General features: G+C 39.7%; 1 protein-coding gene across 6 annotated transcripts in view; it reads left to right on the top strand.

Moving 5' to 3' along the window:
* LOC110528613 (NACHT, LRR and PYD domains-containing protein 1 homolog) overlaps positions 1-15,424 on the top strand; it is a 64,494-nt gene that overhangs the window by 14,656 nt on the left and 34,414 nt on the right. For 4 of the 6 annotated variants that reach the window (XM_090188305.1, XM_090188304.1, XM_090188302.1 and 1 more), the window contains exons 9-10: positions 1,022-1,154; positions 1,236-1,265. In XM_090188305.1, the coding sequence (XP_090044431.1) occupies positions 1,022-1,154; positions 1,236-1,265 (163 nt within the window). Of the gene's footprint in view, positions 1-1,021; positions 1,155-1,235; positions 1,266-1,850; positions 2,652-15,424 lie in introns of those variants that run through there. The other 2 variants (XM_090188303.1, XM_090188301.1) reach the window with 1 other exon arrangement.

The following is a 15,424-nucleotide window of genomic DNA, read 5'->3' as shown; positions in this document are numbered from 1 at the left end:
CTGTTTTAACCAATCAACTCTATAGGGGCGGGGTCGTTGTGGTTCACGCTTCGGTGTAAGGCTCAGCTTGTCCACCAGAGGTCACAATGTCCTTTTTAGTTGTAGAACTTCTCTGGTAGTGGAGGGTTCAAATAGAGCAGACTGAGATGCACCAGTGATTGTCTGAGATGGGATTTCTTCCTTCCCACCTCGTGTCTTTTAGTCAAAGTTCTAGGACCACATGTTACAGCTGCAGACTGAATGTTTCTGGACTCGTAGTGGAGGTTTATCTTCTCACCTCGTGTTGATTTTTTCAGAGTTTCCAACCATTTTCGGGAACGTTCAGCTCACGCTGTCCGTCTGCTGGTCCCATATGTTAATTCTTAGTCAGTCCTTTTAAGATCTCTGGCCAGAAAGGGGCGTTTCCATCACAATGACACACTCTTCTGACGTCATTTGGGGGCGTCGCTTAGTTTTATGTGCAACGGACACGAAAAACTATGATCTCCTTAGAAAACTAATATAACATTCCTATCTTAACAAAAAATAGTTTCATTGTTCTTCATATTTCCTACACAACGTAAAGGATGTAAACCTGACAGTGTGAAAGATAATGAAGTTTTTATTGACATCACAAAATAATAAACAATATGACATGATTATTCTTTAGATCCCCCCCCCACCGACCATTCCTCACATTTCTATCATTAAAATATTGTTCCAATAGTCACTCTTTTTCGACAAAGATAAAGATATTCCTTTGTTTGTTAATGAAGTTTTTATAGTTTTGGCGGGAAAAGTTTCCTGGAGGACAAAGGTATTCCTGAAGAGCGGGAGATTTCCCCCCTGACTAATTCATGACCGGGTGTTAAGGTGTCAAAACCCGGCCTTCCTCTGGGAAAGAGGTCTGGCTATCTGTCAGCCATTTGCCAAGCTGATCTGAGGCCTTGGATCCTCAGCCAGTCATGACAATGTGAATAACTGGAATATCATTCTATTTCCCTCTGTTGTCTCAATCGTTGCACCATATGGCCTCCTACAGAAGATTCAGCTGTTACCTGCAGACACCACACCAAGCTGTTGTAAGATGATAATGGGAAACACAGGGGTGGACATTGAGATGGAGTTAATCGGGGATGATGAGAAGACAGCGTGGAGAGATATGCTACAAGCAGGTAGGAGAATATTTCAATCATAACTGTTATTTTCTGACCGATGCTGTTTAGAGTGATATAACCTATTTCTGTTTCTTTCAGATCAATACATCACTGACACCCATTCAACTAGTAAGTAAACATGAGAGATACAAACCAATGACTTGAGGGTCAGTCAACATGGTTTACTGTAGGACCTGGACTAGTCCTGATTATAAAAGACTGTCTTCAAGAACAATGACATCTCCTCCAGGACTTGATGTAGATTAGCCTGGTTCTGAATGCCCTAATGACATCTCCTCCAGGACTTGATGTAGATTAGCTTGGTTCTGAATACCCCAATGGCATCTCCTCCAGGACCTGATGTAGATTATCCTGATTCTGAATGCCCCAATGACATCTCCTCCAGGACCTGATGTAGATTAGCCTGGTTCTGAATGCCCCAATGACATCTCCTCCAGGACCTGATGTAGATTAGCCTGGTTCTGAATGCCCCAGCCTCTTTGTCTATGTCTGTGGAACCGAATATGATTGAAACAGTAGTGGTGTGATGTGTTCATTGATGCAGGTCGTTATTGTTCGAGAATAGGTTCTCAATGCAAATATTCAACAATATAATTTAGGCTTTTATTGTAGGTCACTTTGAATGAAGTCTGTTTCTATATGACTGAAATGTGAATGAACAAATGTCGTTATTTTGTAACCTGACTCTCTCAGGTGCTGTGTTGGGGGCAGGGCGTCCGGCTGAGAGCAGTCTGACTGGTTCTGCAGAGCAGCAGCTGCGTTCTGTACGGACGGAGTTTGTGAAACGAGTGTCAAGACCTGTCCTGGATGGTCTTCTGGAAAGACTCCTGCAACACACAGTCATCAACCAGGAGGAAATGGAGTCAGTGAAGGTAATCGCTGAGAGGGCAGAGAAGGCACGTGACATCATCGACATGGTGTTGAGAAAAGGAACTGAGTCGTGTTCCAGGATGATCAACCTTCTTGGGGAGCTGGACCAATGTCTTTGTTCACAGCTTCAGATCAATGTTAGGGTACCAACCTAATGGTAGAATAGATAGTTACAGTGTTGGGGTATCAACCTAATGGTAGAATAGATAGTTACAGTGTTGGGGTATCAACCTAATGGTAGAATAGATAGTAACAGTGTCGGGGTATCAACCTAATGGTAGAATAGATAGTTACAGTGTTAGGGTACCAACCTAATGGTAGAATAGATAGTTACAGTGTTAGGGTACCAACCTAATGGTAGAATAGATAGTAACAGTGTTGGGGTACCAAAATACAAAAATAACTGTACAAATGTTATGGAGACACAGTGTTGTGTAAAAACATTGAATATAAGAATAATAATTGGAATCATATGGACTGGGGAGACCTACTCCTAGATCAACACGCCTATTCAATGTTTTACCCTGAATGCTTCCCCCCCCCCCCCCCCCCCCCCCAAAACAGGGTAGGGACCTACCTGAATTTGTCCAAAATATAAAAAAAATCCAACTATTTGCAACAACTATTTTGTTTTCAAAACGCTGTGCTACTGTGGGTGACTAATGAATACACCCCTGATCTGACTGGGCTGTAAATCTTTTGTCAAAAAATGCAGCAACCTCCACCACCCTCTTCTTCTTTTTTCCACAGTTTTTTTTACTACACATACATACATATACATGTATACACACACATTTGCCTGTGCCATATATATTTTTTTATTGAGCTGTGATGTTTTACTCAATGTTTGAATCTTTCTAATCGTATAGTATCCACATACTGTGAGCTGAAGATGAAAACCTTTCCTGCGAGTATTATTATATATTATATATTATTATATAGTATATATTATTTATTATATAGTATTATTATATAGTATATATTATATATTATATTATATATTATTATATAGTATTATTATATAGTGTATATAGTATATATTATATAGTGTATATATTATATAGTGTATATATTATATAGTGTATATATTATATAGTATATATTATATAGTATTATTATATATTATATATTATTATATAGTATATATTATATATTATATTATATATTATTATATAGTATTATTATATAGTGTATATATTATATAGTGTATATATTATATAGTGTATATATTATATAGTATATATTATATAGTATTATTATATATTATATATTATTATATAGTATATATTATATATTATATTATATATTATTATATAGTATTATTATATAGTGTATATATTATATAGTGTATATATTATATAGTGTATATATTATATAGTATATATTATATAGTATTATTATATATTATATATTATTATATAGTATATATTATATATTATATTATATATTATTATATAGTATTATTATATAGTGTATATATTATATAGTATATATTATATAGTATTATTATATATTATATTATATATTATTATATATATATTATATACAATTATTATATAGTATTATTATATTATTATCGCCCAACACTGCTATTTGTAAGGTTCATTTTAAGTGCATGTGATTTTCTAACCATTCCTGAACCTATGACCAGAAACTAGCTACATCAGGGCAATACCAGAATAAATTATCTATTTATTCTGTCTCTTCGCAACAATATCTACAGAGCTGAGATTGTTGCATTGTTGCCCCATATATATAGCATTCTGTTAGTGGCAATAATTTTATATAATCATTTAAATTGAAAAACTCGTTGAATTAAGTGTTGTTTTTTTTTTTGTACCAGTTCATAAACCATGTGCCATGGAATTGGTAAATCGAAAATCTCCTCCCATGTATTTTTTGTCGCAGCTGTCAACATGTTTGCCCTCAGATGAAACTGGTATATTTTTCCATTTATGCCAGTTCCTTTCAGACAATTTGTATCTTTAACCTGTCTAGGACACACGTTCCGCTAGCGACAACATTCCGCTTAAAAGGCAGCGAGGAAAATTCAAAAATATTTTTTTTAAATATGTAACTTTCACACATTAACAAGTCCAATAGAGCAAATGAAAGATAAACATCTTGTTAATCTACCCATCATGTCCGATTTAAAAACGTTTTATAGCTAAAACACAACATATGATTATGTTAGATCACCGCCAAGTCCAAAAAGCAACCAGAAAAATAAATTCTCCGCCATGTTGGTGTCAACAGAAATAGGAAACTACATGATAAATATTCCCTTACCTTTGATCTTCATCAGAATGCACTCCCAGGAATCCTAGTTCCACAATAAATTGTTGTTTTGTTCGATAATGTCCATTATTTATGTCCAAGTAGCTACTTTTGTTAGCGCGTTTAGTACACACATCCAAACGCTCGTGCAGGTCCAGGCGAACGTCGGACGAAAACTAAAAAAAAAATTATATTACAGGTCGAATAAACTTGTCAAACTAACTATAGAATCAATCTTTAGGATGTTGTTATCCTAAATATTCAATAACGTTCCAACCAGAGAATTCCTTTGTGTCTATAGAAATAATGGAACGCAAGTCGATATAATTTGGAATGCGCGTGACCAGGACCTGGCACTCTGCCAGACCACTGACTCAAACAGCTCTTATCCGACTCAACATCACAGTAGAAGCTTCATTCAATGATCTACAGACTGTTGACATCTAGTGGAAGGCGTAGGAAGTGCAAACAGATCCATATCCCACTGGGATTTCAATAGGCGATGAGTTGAAAATCGACCAGCCTCAGAATTCCCACTTCCTGTTTGGGCTTTGCCTGCCATATGAGTTCTGTTATATTCACAGACATCATTCAAACAGTTTTAGAAACTTTAGAGTGTTTTCTATCCAATAGTAATAATCATATGCACATATTAGCATCTGGGACAGAGTAGGAGGCAGTTCACTTTGGGCACTCATTTAAAGTGAAAACGCTGCCCCCTATATGGCAGACAAACAAGTACCTTCTCCCTTTTCCACTTGCCTCCTCCATTTTAAAGTAGTGCTGCAGTAAGTGGGTTGTAAATGTGGATTGAACAGACATTCTGATATATTTTCAATAACTGCATATGTGACAACTCAATTTCTATTCATAATATCATAAATAAATATAATACAATTTTTTTTTTATTCATAAAGAATGTTTTTTTTTTTAAATTAATCTTAAATATATTTGAGTTTAACCATTACATTTGTTGAACTATTTTTTTCTACCTTTTACGGAGTATAAAACTGAAATTGTAACCAGCTTTGTATGGCTTGTTGAAGAAAGGGCGGTACTTTTAACAAAATGTAATTTTCAATTAGTCAGACATGAGAAGTTGTAATCTGTATAAAGGCAAAAAACTATTTTTAAACAAAGGATGAGATTTTCTTAATCTACTGGAGAACCATTTTGGGTTTAATTAATTATAATTTATGTATGAGGGAAGATTTTAGTGAGAGGTTTAAAGCTTTAATTTTAGCCCCCCAAACTCATATTCATTATTTAAATGGGCACGTTTAATTTTGTCTGGCTTAGCCTTCCACATAAAATTCAATACATTTTTCTAAGCAATTAAATATAGTTTTTGGTTCCTAAAATGGTTCCATAGTGCTCCTGTTTGAGTTTTAACATGATAAAGAGAATGTATTCTGTTTCTGGGTAGTTTACTGTACACACACCTGTTACATACACACCTGTTACGTGATCATTCATACACACGTCTGCTAGGATCATAACACACCTGTTACATACACACCTGTTACGTGATCATTCATACACACATCTGCTAGGATCATAACACACCTGTTCAGAAATACCATATAAAGAATATAAAAGGAAAAACATTTTCCAATCAGAAAGCTTGTTGATGGCCGGTAAACCAATCAGAAAGCTAGTTGATGGCCGGTAAACCAATCAGAATGCTAGTTGATGCCGTATGAACCTAAATATCAACCCTCCTCCCAGAGAGCTACTGGGTCTGCAGGCTTTTGCTTCAGCCCTGCTCTAACACACCCCATTCTGCCAGTCACGGTTCTGATTAGACTGATTAGTAGAATCAGGTGTGCTAGAGCAGGGTCGGAGTAAAAGCCTGCACGGCCAGTAGCATCTCTCCAGGAGTAGGTTTGGCCATCCCGTTTTAATTCTACATATTCCTCTATCTCCATGGTAACCCCCTGAGCATGACCCTCAACCTTTACTGATCATCCAAAGCTGTCCCAAATGGCATCCTATTCCCTATAGAGAGCCCTATGGGCCCTGGTCATATTAGTGCACTCCATAGGGAATAGGGCGAAGCAGTACATTATATAAGGAGGAGGGTGCTATTTGAGGGTGTGACCATAGACAACAGTCAGAGTTTGTGTGATTGTCTCTGGTTTAGAGGTGACAGTCTTGTGTGCCAAGATGAGGGTGAGAGGAGTCTAGAGCTGTGTTTGAATACCCATACTAACACTGTATATTACATACTTAATGAGTATATACTACATACTATTAGTTCATTTTAGTATACTGTATACTACATACTTAATGAGGATATACTACATACTATTAGTTCATTTTAGTATACTGTATACTACATACTTAATGATTATATACTACATACTATTAGTTCATTTTAGTATACTGTATACTACATACTTAATGAGGATATACTACATACTATTAGTTCATTTTAGTATACTGTATACTACATACTTAATGAGTATATACTACATACTATTAGTTCATTTTAATATACTGTATACTACATACTTAATGAGTATATACTACATACTATTAGTTCATTTTAGTATACTGTATACTACATAGAGTGCCTTGCGAAAGTATTCGGCCCCTTTGAACTTTGCGACCTTTTGCCACATTTCAGGCTTCAAACATAAAGATATAAAACTGTATTTTTTTGTGAGGAATCAACAACAAGTGGGACACAATCATGAAGTGGAACGACATTTATTGGATATTTCAAACTTTTTTAACAAATCAAAAACTGAAAAATTGGGCGTGCAAAATTATTCAGCCCCTTTACTTTCAGTGCAGCAAACTCTCTCCAGAAGTTCAGTGAGGATCTCTGAATGATCCAATGTTGACCTAAATGACTAATGATGATAAATACAATCCACCTGTGTGTAATCAAGTCTCCGTATAAATGCACCTGCACTGTGATAGTCTCAGAGGTCCGTTAAAAGCGCAGAGAGCATCATGAAGAACAAGGAACACACCAGGCAAGTCCGAGATACTGTTGTGAAGAAGTTTAAAGCCGGATTTGGATACAAAAATATTTCCCAAGCTTTAAACATCCCAAGGAGCACTGTGCAAGCGATAATATTGAAATGGAAGGAGTATCAGACCACTGCAAATCTACCAAGACCTGGCCGTCCCTCTAAACTTTCAGCTCATACAAGGAGAAGACTGATCAGAGATGCAGCCAAGAAGCCCATGATCAGTCTGGATGAACTGCAGAGATCTACAGCTGAGGTGGGAGACTCTGTCCATAGGACAACAATCAGTCATATATTGCACAAATCTGGCCTTTATGGAAGAGTGGCAAGAAGAAAGACATTTCTTAAAGATATCCATAAAAAGTGTTGTTTAAAGTTTGCCACAAGCCACCTGGGAGACACACCAAACATGTGGAAGAAGGTGCTCTGGTCAGATGAAACCAAAATTGAACTTTTTGGCAACAATGCAAAACGTTATGTTTGGCGTAAAAGCAACACAGCTGAACACACCATCCCCACTGTCAAACATGGTGGTGGCAGCATCATGGTTTGGGCCTGCTTTTCTTCAGCAGGGACAGGGAAGATGGTTAAAATTGATGGGAAGATGGATGGAGCCAAATACAGGACCATTTTCAAAGAAAACCTGACGGAGTCTGCAAAAGACCTGAGACTGGGACGGAGATTTGTCTTCCAACAAGACAATGATCCAAAACATAAAGCAAAATCTACAATGGAATGGTTCAAAAATAAACATATCCAGGTGTTAGAATGGCCAAGTCAAAGTCCAGACCTGAATCCAATCGAGAATCTGTGGAAAGAACTGAAAACTGCTGTTCACAAATGCTCTCCATCCAACCTCACTGAGCTCGAGCTGTTTTGCAAGGAGGAATGGGAAAAAATGTCAGTCTCTCGATGTGCAAAACTGATAGAGACATACCCCAAGCGACTTACAGCTGTAATCGCAGCAAAAGGTGGCGCTACAAAGTATTAACTTAAGGGGGCTGAATAATTTTGCACGCCCAATTTTTCAGTTTTTGATTTGTTCAAAAAGTTTGAAATATCCAATAAATGTCGTTCCACTTCATGATTGTGTCCCACTTGTTGTTGATTCTTCACAAAAAATACAGTTTTATATCTTTATGTTTTAAGCCTGAAATGTGGCAAAAGGTCGCAAAGTTCAAGGGGGCCGAATACTTTCGCAAGGCACTGTACTTAATGATTATATACTACATACTATTAGTTCATTTTAGTATACTGTATACTACATACTTAATGAGTACATACTACATACTATTAGTTCATTTTAGTATCCTGTAACCGACCAGCCTGTTGCTTTCTCTACCGGAAGTTGATGCTGTTGCTATGCAACCTCTTGCTAGCTAGTTAGCGTAACACTTTACTAGTTAGACATTGTTCGACTTTGGGTGTGTTATTAAATTCAATCTGGACGCTTAGACAGAGGAGTAGGGTTGATTTGAGCTTTCTGGTGCTGCTGGAAACAATTTAATTACGCCTTTTCCCCCCGATGTTTACTGACACTGGTCATATTCTCATCCAAGATCGCATAGCAGTTCAGACGTCTTTTGTCCTCGTCTTGTCGTGTCCTGTATATATATATATTTACAACTTTTTTCACATACATTTATTTTTATTTTCCATCAACTCATCTTCTAAACACTCTCCTGCAACCAGCCTCACCAATTTATATTTATAAAAAAGTATTATTTACCTCAGATCTGCAATCCTTCAGGAAGCTAGCCAGAAACTCCAGGAGGCTGGCCAGAAGCTAGCCAGAAGCTAGCCAGGAGCTAGCCCAGAAGCTAATCAGAAGCTAACCACGGTTTGTGGTCATCGGCTGTCCTTTAGTTCGAAAATCTATCGAAAATCTATCGCCAGTTTTGTACGGCGCAGCGCGGCTCGGAACGGAATATACCGGACCAATTTTTCTCTCCATGTCCCTGGATTTCAACTGCTCTCTGGACATTCATACCCGGATCTCACAGCTAGCTAGCTGCTATCCGTGTGACAGTCGGCTTTCGTCGATTCCGGAGCAAACATCGATTGTTCCGGTGCTAGGCAGCTCCGTCAATCACGCCTGAGTTCCATCATTCACTCCTGGGCTGCAGTCACCTATCCGGACCCGTTTCACTGCCTACGCGGAGCCCCACCGGGCCTTCACAACCGGACTGCCGACGTTATCTACCTGAAGGAGATCCGGCTGGCTCCTCTGTCGCAACGTTACCGGAACGCCCATCTGCGGCCCGCTAACCGTTAGCTGTCTTTCCGGCTGCTATCTGAATAGACAATCGGACAATTTATTTATTTGAATTATTATGTTTTCTTCTCAGGCCTCTATAACTATATCTATTGTTCTTATTTTTGTTGTTGTGTGATTTGGATTAATCCCCTCTACCACACGGAACCCCACTAATCTACTGACCGAACGCAAGAGGTGGCTAACAACAGACTCCATCCTATGCTAGCTTGCTACCGGTTGGCTTGGCTAGCTGTCTAAATCGCCGTGACCCTAAACCAACCTCTCCACTCACTGGACCCTTTTGATCACTCGACTAAGCATGCCTCTCCTTAATGTCAATATGTCTTGTCCATTGCTGTTCTGGTTAGTGTTTATTGGCTTATTTCACTGTAGAGCCTCTAGTCCTGCTCACTATACCTTATCCAACCTATTAGTTCCACCACCCACACATGCAATGACATCTCCTGGTTTCAATGATGTTTCTAGAGACAATATCTCTCTCTTCATCACTCAATACCTAGGTTTACCTCCACTGTATTCACATCCTACCTTACCTTTGTCTGTACATTATACCTTGATGCTATTTTATCGCCCCCAGAAACCTCCTTTTACTCTCTGTTCCAGACGTTCTAGACGACCAATTCTTATTGCTTTTAGTCGCACCCTTATTCTACTCCTCCTATGTTCCTCTGGCGATGTAGAGGTGAATCCAGGCCCTGCAATGCCTAGCTCCACTCCTATTCCCCAGGCGCTCTCTTTTGACGACTTCTGTAACCGTAATAGCCTTGGTTTCATGCATGTTAACATTAGAAGCCTCCTCCCTAAGTTTGTTCTATTCACTGCTTTAGCACACTCTGCCAACCCGGATGTTCTAGCTGTGTCTGAATCCTGGCTTAGGAAGACCACCAAAAATTCAGACATTTTAATTCCAAACTACAACATTTTCAGACAAGATAGAACTGCCAAAGGGGGCGGTGTTGCAATTTACTGCAAAGATAGCCTGCAGAGTTCTGTCCTACTATCCAGGTCTGTACCCAAACAATTTGAACTTCTACTTTTAAAAATCCACCTTTCTAAAAACAAGTCTCTCACCGTTGCCGCCTGCTATAGACCACCCTCTGCCCCCAGCTGTGCTCTGGACACCATATGTGAACTGATTGCCCCCCATCTATCTTCAGAGCTCGTGCTGCTAGGCGACCTAAACTGGAACATGCTTAACACCCCAGCCATCCTACAATCTAAACTTGATGCCCTCAATCTCACACAAATTATCAATGAACCTACCAGGTACCTCCCCAAAGCCTTAAACACGGGCACCCTCATAGATATCATCCTAACCAACTTCCCCTCTAAATACACCTCTGCTGTCTTCAACCAAGATCTCAGCGATCACTGCCTCATTGCCTGCATCCGTAATGGGTCAGCGGTCAAACGACCTCCTCTCATCACTGTAAAACGCTCCCTGAAACACTTCAGCGAGCAGGCCTTTCTAATCGACCTGGCCGGGGTATCCTGGAAGGATATTGACCTCATCCCGTCAGTAGAGGATGCCTGGATATTTTTTAAAAATGCCTTCCTAACCATCTTAAATAAACATGCCCCATTCAAGAAATTTAGAACCAGGAACAGATATAGCCCTTGGTTCTCCCCAGACCTGACTGCCCTTAATCAACACAAAAACGTCCTATGGCGTTCTGCATTAGCATCGAACAGCCCCCGTGATATGCAGCTGTTCAGGGAAGCTAGAAACCATTATACACAGGCAGTTAGAAAAGCCAAGGCTAGCTTTTTCAAGCAGAAATTTGCTTCTTGCAACACTAACTCAAAAAAGTTCTGGGACACTGTAAAGTCCATGGAGAATAAGAACACCTCCTTCCAGCTGCCCACTGCACTGAAGATAGGAAACACTGTCACCACTGATAAATCCACCATAATTGAAAATTTCAATAAGCATTTTTCTACTGCTGGCCATGCTTTCCACCTGGCTACTCCTACCCCTGTCAACAGCACTGCACCCCCAACAGCAACTCGCCCAAGCCTTCCCCATTTCTCCTTCTCCCAAATCCATTCAGCTGATGTTCTGAAAGAGCTGCAAAATCTGGACCCCTACAAATCAGCCGGGCTAGACAATCTGGACCCTTTCTTTCTAAAATTATCTGCCGAAATTGTTGCCACCCCTATTACTAGCCTGTTCAACCTCTCTTTCGTGTCGTCTGAGATTCCCAAAGATTGGAAAGCAGCTGCGGTCATCCCCCTCTTCAAAGGGGAGGACACTCTTGACCCAAACTGCTACAGACCTATATCTATCCTACCATGCCTTTCTAAGGTCTTCGAAAGCCAAGTCAACAAACAGATTACCGACCATTTTGAATCTCACCATACCTTCTCTGCTATGCAATCTGGTTTCAGAGCTGGTCATGGGTGCACCTCAGCCACGCTCAAGGTCCTAAACGATATCTTAACCGCCATCGATAAGAAACATTACTGTGCAGCCGTATTCATTGATCTGGCCAAGGCTTTCGACTCTGTCAATCACCACATCCTCATCGGCAGACTCAACAGCCTTGGTTTCTCAAATGATTGCCTCGCCTGGTTCACCAACTACTTCTCTGATAGAGTTCAGTGTGTCAAATCTGAGGGTCTGTTGTCCGGACCTCTGGCAGTCTCTATGGGGGTGCCACAGGGTTCAATTCTTGGACCGACTCTCTTCTCTGTATACATCAATGAGGTCGCTCTTGCTGCTGGTGAGTCTCTGATCCACCTCTACGCAGACGACACCATTCTGTATACTTCCGGCCCTTCTTTGGACACTGTGTTAACAACCCTCCAGGCAAGCTTCAATGCCATACAACTCTCCTTCCGTGGCCTCCAACTGCTCTTAAATACAAGTAAAACTAAATGCATGCTCTTCAACCGATCACTACCTGCACCTACCCGCCTGTCCAACATCACTACTCTGGACGGCTCTGACTTAGAATACGTGGACAACTACAAATACTTAGGTGTCTGGTTAGACTGTAAACTCTCCTTCCAGACCCATATCAAACATCTCCAATCCAAAGTTAAATCTAGAATTGGCTTCCTATTTCGCAACAAAGCATCCTTCACTCATGCTGCCAAACATACCCTTGTAAAACTGACCATCCTACCAATCCTCGACTTTGGCGATGTAATTTACAAAATAGCCTCCAATACCCTACTCAACAAACTGGATGCAGTCTATCACAGTGCAATCCGTTTTGTCACCAAAGCCCCATACACTACCCACCATTGCGACCTGTACGCTCTCGTTGGCTGGCCCTCGCTTCATACTCGTCGCCAAACCCACTGGCTCCATGTCATCTACAAGACCCTGCTAGGTAAAGTCCCCCCTTATCTCAGCTCGCTGGTCACCATAGCATCTCCCACCTGTAGCACACGCTCCAGCAGGTATATCTCTCTAGTCACCCCCAAAACCAATTATTTCTTTGGCCGCCTCTCTTTCCAGTTCTCTGCTGCCAATGACTGGAACGAACTACAAAAATCTCTGAAACTGGAAACACTTATCTCCCTCACTAGCTTTAAGCACCAACTGTCAGAGCAGCTCACAGATTACTGCACCTGTACATAGCCCACATATAATTTAGCCCTATCAACTACCTCTTTCCCAACTGTATTTAATTTATTTATTTATTTTGCTCCTTTGCACCCCATTATTTTTATTTCTACTTTGCACATTCTTCCATTGCAAAACTACCATTCCAGTGTTTTACTTGCTATATTGTATTTACCTTGCCACCAAGGCCTTTTTTTGCCTTTACCTCCCTTCTCACCTCATTTGCTCACATTGTATATAGACTTGTTTATACTTTATTATTGACTGTATGTTTGTTTTACTCCATGTGTAACTCTGTGTTGTTATATCTGTCGAACTGCTTTGCTTTATCTTGGCCAGGTCGCAATTGTAAATGAGAACTTGTTCTCAACTTGCCTACCTGGTTAAATAAAGGTAAAATAAATAAAATAAAATAAATATTCAACGGGTGTTGAGCGCCTCGTAAATTCATTATTCTGCGCTCTGGTCTCTCAGGCGAGATGCTCTGAAATCGGAGTAGAGACAGAGAGAATTTACGAAAACACAACGACTATACCATTTAGCTAAGCTAAGAATGACGGGAATAATCAAGTCAATAAACGTTGAGTAGTTAGTTGGCCTGTAGTTAATATACTGACACGTTTGATGTATAAGTAGCCAACTACTGTAGCGTTAGGTAGGTAGCTAACATACCGGTACATACAGCTGTAATGTTATGATGTGTGGTTCGTAAGGACAGCGTAGCTAGCAAATTATCAGCCAACATTACGTGTAAGGTAACTTATTTGAAAAGTAATTACTTTCTTACATTGCTCAACATTTTCTTAACATTTGTCAAAATTTGTTAAAGCAATGAATTTGTATCCGCTGTCGTTGGACTTCAGCAACATACTTTCCACTATTTTCTTCAAATCTGAAAACGATGTGAAGCCCCGCCCACTTCATGAAGAATTGCATTATGGGCCCTCAAGTACGGAATTAGTGTGTTCTGCTTGTAAATTTAATATTTTGGCGAATACGTACGAGATCCGGGAACTTTTGGCAAACTAAACTATATCATACCAATAAGCATACTATATACTTAAAGTTTCGTCACAAATAGTACGGTTAGTGTGGTTAGTATGAGTATTAGAAAACGGACTTCCATATGAAATGACACCCTATTGGAGGAGATGAGGGGAGTGGAGGATTACCATCTGAAATGACACCCTATTGGAGGAGATGAGGAGAGTCTAGGATTACCATCTGAAATGACACCCTATTGGAGGAGATGAGGAGAGTCTAGGATTACCATCTGAAATGACACCCTATTGGAGGAGATGAGGGGGTCGAGGACTACCATCTGAAATGACACCCTATTGGAGGAGATTGTAAACATGTATTGTATATATATTGTAAACATGTATTGTGATGTTATTGGAATGTACCTACTGTATTTGCATACTCACTGTGAATGTGTCTGGGAAACTGGCTCTAAGTATTTGGCATTCAACTTAAAACCACATAAATGTATTTGATGAATATATTGTACAGTGTTGGCCTGTTAGAGGTTCATGAGAGAGGCTGAATATCAACACAACCATCTCAGTCTATCAGCAGTTTTCTCAGTGAGAGCCTCATGTCTGGAACACATTGACCATTGAAGGACATATAAGGAGCTGTGTGACCTGTCACCCCTTTACCAATGACTTGAGAGTGTCTGAAGGACATATAAGGAGCTGTGTGACCTGTCACCCCTTTACCAATGACTTGAGTGGTCGAAGGACATATAAGGAGATGTGTGACCTGTCACTCCTTTACCAATGACTTGAGAGTGTCTGAAGGACATATAAGGAGCTGTGTGACCTGTCACTCCTTTACCAATGACTTGAGAGTGTCTGAAGGACATATAAGGAGCTGTGTGACCTGTCACTCCTTTACCAATGACTTGAGAGTGTCTGAAGGACATATAAGGAGCTGTTCGACCTACGTTGATCTACCTGCCCAGGAACTACAGTTAAACTAGCTAGCTGGCTAAATCTGTCACATTTACAGAAATGATGATTGATGTGAAGTACCTCTGTCAAATACATTTTCAATAAATGACAGGAAAAGGAATGGAATGTATTTGTCTGTGCATGTCTATCTCTGAATGTGTGTTGGTCTCTGTGTGTGAATGTGTCTTTGATTAGTGTGATTAGTTCAATGTAACTTCACATTATAAATAGTATATTTTTAACTTCATATGCCATACATTATAATCAATATTTTGGGGGAGTTTGCAGAATCATTGTCTATCATTGGTTACCCATCCTATCATGTTACCATA

This window comes from Oncorhynchus mykiss, chromosome 10 (genome assembly GCF_057628025.1).
Source record: "Oncorhynchus mykiss isolate SJ-2025 chromosome 10, ASM5762802v1, whole genome shotgun sequence".
Classification (NCBI taxonomy): Eukaryota; Metazoa; Chordata; class Actinopteri; order Salmoniformes; family Salmonidae; genus Oncorhynchus; species Oncorhynchus mykiss.
This window is presented reverse-complemented; position numbering and strand designations above follow the sequence as displayed.